This window comes from Austrofundulus limnaeus, unplaced genomic scaffold, assembly GCF_001266775.1.
Source record: "Austrofundulus limnaeus strain Quisiro unplaced genomic scaffold, Austrofundulus_limnaeus-1.0 Scaffold207, whole genome shotgun sequence".
In the NCBI taxonomy this organism is placed as follows: Eukaryota; Metazoa; Chordata; class Actinopteri; order Cyprinodontiformes; family Rivulidae; genus Austrofundulus; species Austrofundulus limnaeus.
The window spans coordinates 197,835-205,000 of NW_013952609.1; the positions used below are offsets into that span (position 1 = coordinate 197,835).

At 37.3% G+C, this 7,166-nt stretch overlaps 1 protein-coding gene across 1 annotated transcript in view; it reads left to right on the forward strand.

Annotated features, from left to right (window-relative positions):
- Positions 1-7,166, forward strand: part of lars1b (leucyl-tRNA synthetase 1b) — a 29,025-nt gene that overhangs the window by 5,512 nt on the left and 16,347 nt on the right. The window contains exons 12-20 of the mRNA XM_014018994.1: positions 1,236-1,312; positions 3,418-3,471; positions 3,588-3,728; positions 4,121-4,198; positions 4,323-4,408; positions 4,639-4,704; positions 4,905-4,987; positions 6,188-6,326; positions 6,612-6,824. Coding sequence (XP_013874448.1) covers positions 1,236-1,312; positions 3,418-3,471; positions 3,588-3,728; positions 4,121-4,198; positions 4,323-4,408; positions 4,639-4,704; positions 4,905-4,987; positions 6,188-6,326; positions 6,612-6,824 — 937 coding nt within the window. The remainder of the gene's footprint in view (positions 1-1,235; positions 1,313-3,417; positions 3,472-3,587; positions 3,729-4,120; positions 4,199-4,322; positions 4,409-4,638; positions 4,705-4,904; positions 4,988-6,187; positions 6,327-6,611; positions 6,825-7,166) is intronic.

The following is a 7,166-nucleotide window of genomic DNA, read 5'->3' on the forward strand; positions in this document are numbered from 1 at the left end:
TCTATCTATTATCTATCTATCTATCTATCTATCTATCTATCTATCTATCTATCTATCTATCTATCTATCTATCTATCTATCTATCTATCGAGGAGTTTGTTAAAGATGTGATTGTTCAGATTGACTATTTTGGATGGGGTTTGAAGAAGTCGGGGTCAGCTGGGGGGGCATGTAGCTTGGTTGAAATGGCCTGAAAGCCCCTGTATTTTCGAAAATAAATATTAATTTTACCGAAGACAGGAAGGTGCTAGCTGCTTGAGATTTGAACGCTGTACACGTGGAGAGACGAGTAACGATTTGGCTCTGTCAAAACAGCCCTATCCTGTCTGGAAAAACATCAAAATGAATATTAATATTAGTCAAAACTCAAGACAGGAAGCTTCTAGTTGCACCAAATTTAAAGTCAATAAATTGCATTTACAAGTTCACAATAATTTTACTATTGGACCAATCATTTTTTCATCTTTTAACTTTCCCTCAAGACAAGTCAATCTGACCAGTCATMGTTTTGCTAAACTCCCACCCAAAAAAAGCCTCTGCATGTATTCCAAACTCCGCCAACACACCAAGAAACTACCCCTATCTACCCCTACTTGGATGTGGCTCGTATTTATAGAAATCTTGCATTATTCTTGTTTCTACCTCCTATAACTACCGTTCATTAAAAATACACAAGTTATATAAAAGCCTTTTTTTTATTTGGTTTTATGTGTAGATTCTATAAGACATTGTACTAAAATGCTCTTCAAAAAGTGAACTTTGAACTTGCTATATAGACACAGATATGAAAGGAATGGGTGTTTTACTTCTTGGAGTAGAACAGACCAACAAAATAAACCAATTTCTGTTTTTGCAAGTATTATTTATTTTCTTTGTATTTATTGCTCAAGGGCTGCTGTATCTTCCAGAGAATTCATGTTTCCCGTTGATGAATTTCTGTAAATTGAATTTCTGAATCACTAAACCGAAATGTCAGAATTTCAATGAGAATAATGAGAAATCTCTCCCACACAATCTGTCATCCTGTCCCAAAAGGTGATGGAGTGTAATGAGCAACAGTAAATGAGCTCATGTTTGTTTCTTCCCTTTTTCACAGTTGGTTAGTTGCTCCAGTACACCTGCGCGAGACTTAATGAAATGTGGCAGCATTGGGCATCTGTTAGCGTTGAGTCTGAGTAAAGTCAAGTCATTTACAGTTTGTTTTGTGCATTTTGTTTGGTGTGTGGTTTCTGCAGGTACTGGGGTTGTAACCAGTGTGCCATCTGATGCTCCTGATGACATTGCTGCACTCAGGGACATTAAAAAGAAGCAGGTGATGCTGCAGACCTATAAATAAACCACTCTGCCTGTGACATACACATCCTTCAAAGACAAAAAGTGAAAGAAAACACTTTTATATTTAAAACACCTGGCACAACACACACAGTTTTACCCATTTTGTTGCGTAACTAACATATATAAATATATATATTTTTTGTTGAGTTGTAGATAACGTAGCATATTTAGCTACTTCAATGACTTGGTTGCTTCAGACAGTGAATAGATGAACAAATCAGAACCTACACAGTAATGAGGCCGGCCGTGTTTTGGTAAAAGACGTGGGACAAAATCCTTTTTTTCCTTAAAGCAGAATTAAATCCCAGCCGAAGCCAGTCTGACTGGAATATTTGTCATCTGTTAGCCCTGACCTAATCCCTCTAGACAAATAAGAAAAACCTGGTAGACTATCCCAGCCATAATCTAAAATTCCGAGTAAGATAAAAAATAATGGTGGATTGTCGTAACCGAGCCACAAAGCTGGATGCAAATTTTCCTCTGTTGGCAGTTTGTAAACAAGGCGAAGCAGCGTTTTGGTGCTTTTCGTTCTGTTTGTTCAGCCACATTCAGGGTTTCCACAGGTCCTTGAAATCCTTGAAAGTTTGTGAATTTAAAAAATGATTTCAAGGTCCTGGAAAGTTTGTGAAAACAGCCAAAAATTACACTTGTCCTTGAAAGTCCTTGAATTTTTTGGGGGTATTGACGTTCTCTATTCACACGACTGTTTTTCATCAAAAAAAAAATACAATATGTAAAATAAAAAAACAAAACCTACATTTGTTGCAGCGGATAACTCAGGGTTACGGTAAACTGACGTGGCTTTCAACAAATAATGTGAGTCATAGTCGTGGTTTTACCCAATCAGAGCAGAGTAGGGCAGGTCTTTCTTTCTGAGCCCAGGTGAGATGGCTCCTCCTGTCCTCACCGAGCATTTGGACATTTTCACATCCCCTCCTCCCAAACTGAACTGCTGAACCTCCCAGGACATAATTACCTGTCCGTGTATTGTAGATATGAATGCAGGGTATACATTTAATCCGCTTTCTTTCATTGATTCTGACTCAACAACTTCTGTGTTGTTCAGTTTTTCACTGACTTTACATGATATTAAACGTTTATTGGTAACAATCTGTGGGAGCAGTAGGTAATTGCCGTCGCGCGTCGTTCATCAATTTGAGGAAATTGTTACTGGAAAGTCTTTGAAAGGTCCTTGAATTTGATGTTAACCAAGGTTTGGGAACCCTGCACATTCTTCTTGACTCCTCATCTGCAGATAGGCAACAGAAACCAAATGGCTTTTCACAGGAACACTCTTTGTTTTGGGGTCTGTGCCGTTGCCACTGATTCAGTGTAGTCTGGTTGTTGTAGTCGAGAACAACAAAACAGTTCTCCTAAACTCCACAAGGCCATTTGTAAACTGCTACAATTGTTTYATGTAAAAAAACAAAAACAGAGTTTGTTCTTGTAACCCAAATGCTAATTACTTTCAAATAAACTGCGGTACATGCTCCGCTACTTTGGTTAGCTAAAGCTTACAGCTACTGTGCTTCTGACAGGAAGTACTACCCATAATCATTTCTACAGCAGCACCCTCAGGAATAATGTGGATTGAAAAAAATATTATTTGAACTTTTACTCTCCTTTATCTCTTTATGATAGTGATTAAAAATAATCTAAAGAAAGATCAGGTTCTTCTCTACAGTCTCTGTTGTAGCAACGCTCTGTTCACATGCAGACATTCCCCTTTGACATCACTTCCTGTTACTTCACATGTAAATATCTCAAGAACGATTCATCTCATTGCCGCAATTTAGTTTGCAACACACTATTAATGTTGTTTTTCAAAAAAATATTTTGAAATATTATTATTTTAATATTTTTTTACAAAAAAACTGATTTCACAGGTATTTTACAAATATGTGATTCCGTTTGTCTTTCTAGAAAAATCCTAAATATATTTAGTGTGATTCTCTGTATAGATTTCAGGRGGACACTTGAGTTACATTTCATTACAGGAGAATTTCTAGTTACTTAAACCATTCCATGTACACAGGACAAATTATTTTATTAAAACTAATATCACTTTTTTATTTCTAAAAGGCTTTGCGTGAAAAATATGGAATTGAGAACAAGATGGTGTTGCCTTTTGAGCCGGTAAGCAAGTCTACTTAAAGTTTTCCATCTTCCCTTTCATTGAACAGTCTTCGTTTAGTAACAGTTGCTCACTGGATTATTAATCTTTGTTTTATATGAATATTTGCACACATCAGGTCCCTATTATCGAAATCCCAGGCTATGGGAATCTGTCTGCCCCTGTGGTGTGTGATGAGCTGAAGATCCAGAGCCAGAATGACAAAGAGAAGCTGGCTGAAGCAAAGGAAAAGGTTTACCTGAAAGGATTTTATGAAGGGGTGAGTCCCTTTAGTGTCTGAATGTAACTTTTAGTGTGAAACCAGAACATAATACTCTCTTTATGGTTGACTTTATGTTTTGAGCCAAAGTAAAACCTTTTTTTTTGTTGTTGGAAGTGTGTTATACAGGGTTAGGATTATGTTTCCTTTTTTGTCTGTCCTTTCCTGTCACATCATGACATCAGTTACTAGAAATTCTACTTAATCATCTGTCTGAGCTGCCAGCAGATCACAGTGTACACTTACTTTGGTTCTTCCTACTCAGCTATTTAATATTCTGCTTGGGTTTTGAAAAGCTGCACGCTAAATGACACTTTTATTGTTGACAGAAGTTATTATATAAAAGCAGCAGTACACATTTAAAATAAAACAAAAATCATGTCCTGTCTCAGATCATGCTAGTTGACGGCTTCAAAGGGCAGAAGGTCCAGGATGTAAAGAAGCCCATCCAGAAAATGATGGTTGAGAGAGTAAGATATTTTTTTTTACATTTTCACTCTGGGTTAAACTTTCATTTCATGTATGCACATTTGCTTTAAGTTAGCAAATTGAGTTTGTAGTTTTTTTATTCATTGTTTGCCTCATCTGTCACAGGARGAGGCCATGATCTACATGGAGCCAGAGAAACAAGTCATGTCACGTTCAGGCGATGAGTGTGTCGTGGCTCTCTGTGACCAGTGGTGAGTGGATTCCAGGACTTGTTATGCAATAAAAAGTAATTTCATTAGTGATTTTAAAGAAAGTTTTTACTTAATATTAAATGTAGTGACACGGGTGTTACAGCTTCATCAAGACAAACATTTTGTTTAGTGGCTGCCATTTATGTTGGACAATAAACATTTGTTGGAAAAAATAGCTGTAGTCATGTCTGTGAAAGGTTTTATGCAAAGGGTGTTTTTGTGTTTGACAGGTATTTAGACTACGGAGATTCTGAATGGAAGCAGGAGGCCAACAAAGCCCTCAAATCGTTGGAGACGTAAGTCACTGACATCTACCTTGTTTTTTGTTCAATATAGCTCTTTTTTTAGTCTTCTGCTTTAAGCTCTTGTTAGGGTTTAGAATAAAGTATAACATTTATTTACCTGCTACCTGCACTATGAACAAACCAGAAAACAAATCAAATTGAAACATGGAAATTTCATGCTGTTTTGCACGTTTTCTTTTTCAAAATGCAAGATTTTGTGAGGAGACGAGAAGAAACTTTGAGGCCACTTTGGCCTGGCTGCAGGAACACGCCTGCTCTCGTACTTACGGACTGGGTAAGCGTTTTTTCTCTGCAGTAAGTGTTTGCAGGATTACAGATAATACATGCTTATATACCCTTTTTATTAAATTGTTTCCCTTGTTCTTGTTTTTTGACGAGTTTTACAACTCTTTTTCTTAACCTAAGTTATTTTTCATTTGATTAATTTTTGGTCTATAGATGGAGACAGAGGACTGATGATTTTGCGCCTAGCAACAGTCCGACTCTGTTAATTCAATAATAGATGCAGCGTGAGGCCAGTTGGCAGGAATTATAGGCCACTGCTGTAGAGTCCAGACTTGTTGTAGAGCCTTACTGGAGAGATTTAGCCACATCACGCCTGTTTAAACAAATGCTAGCTGGATATCTTGTAGACAGATTTGCTGTACTTTACTTTATGCTTTATGTGCCAATCCAAAAATAATTGTATATTCTTTGTAAATGTATCCTCAGAAGAAAAATAAATCTTATTTTCACTGTACTTAAGATGCAATATATATGATTTGATTAACACAGTCGCATTCTATACTTTACTTCAGACACAAAACTAATGAAAGAGAAAAAAACTTTGAAGGATTGTCTAAATCAAATATAAAGAATGAAAAAATATGAAGAATATAAAGTAATGTAGGTTTTGCAACATGACAAATGGTCTTCTGAAGTGTGAGAGAATAAGAGCAGAGATCTTTCACATTAAATACCCTATAAATGTTAGAATTATGGATTCAGAGCTACTGAATATAAATTACTATTTAAGCTTGCAATTTTTTTGTTAATTTCAAGCCGAAAGTCGACCATCTGGCAAAACATTGACAGGAATTTAGCAGATAGCACATAAACTTATTTGTTTTGTCTTTTTACATGTTTATTGACTAAAAATGTATAAATCTATGAGTAGAATTGGAAGCTGCAGTGGTATTCCTTAAAACAGCTAGTTTTGTTTGATCTCTTTGGATGTAGAAATTAAGATTAATTAAACACATTTTATTTACAGAAGGAAACCAAGGCTGCTTGTGTGTCTTTGTGTTTGTGTGGTGAGCTTGATAGGATTACAAATTCAACAAAAAACATTGTGTCAGTTGTTCTGTCTGAATAATTTTCTGTATTTATCACTTTTTCCGTGTTTTTTTCTGGGTGTGTGTGTGTGTATGTGTTTGTGTTTGTGTGTTTGTGTTTGTGTGTGACTGTATGGGTACCCGGCCCCTGGTTACCATAGGAACACGACTGCCTTGGGACGAGCAGTGGCTGATTGAGTCTCTATCGGACTCCACAATCTACATGGCTTATTACACTGTAGCCCACCTCCTCCAGGGAGGTGTGCTCAACGGACAAGGAGCCTCTCCACTGGGCATCAAGTGAGGCTGCATCAAACATCTTCACACAAGAATAAACAACTCTTAAACTGAGTGCATCATTTTTCCTCTACTCTTTGTATTGTGTTTGTTTTTTCCTCTGCTTTTAAACAGCAGAGGCAGAATAAACTCTTTGTAATAGATTAATTTAGCTTTCATTTACTTATTAAAAGAAGCTAAATGTATTTTTTTTGTGAAACGGTAGAAAACACAAATTCTGGATTAGTTTATCCCTTTGTCCACKCTTAATCGTGTTTTCACCCTTACTGTCTTTGTTTTGCTTTACAGACCTGAGCAAATGACCCGAGACGTGTGGGACTTTATCTTCTTTAAGACGTCTCCTTTCCCCAAGACAGACATTCCCAGGGAGCACCTTCAGAGGCTGAGGAGGGAGTTTGAGTACTGGTACCCTGTGGACGTCCGAGTGTCTGGCAAAGATTTGGTGCCCAACCACCTGTCKTACTTTCTGTACAACCATGTTGCTATCTGGCCCAAAGACAAGTGAGCTTTCCCTCATTCCTTCCTGGGGCACAGCAGCTCATTTACTGGCTTGAAATTAGATCAGTAATATGCAAATAATTTTAAGTTGCTGATTCTAAACTCATTTTGACTTGTGGGAAAGATTTTTGATWAGGGATGTCCCGATCAGATACTCAGTGTCGGTATCGGTGGCAGATATGGCCATTTTTTTGAAAATTGGGTAGAATCGGATTTAGTCATGTGATCGGGCCGATCCAGCAAGGGTGTAATCACCATCTTAAAAGTGGGAGGGACACATTTATTTAAAGGTCTTTTTTTCCTGCTTCGGATGAAAAAAGTGGGGGGGGGGGGGGGGGGGGGGGG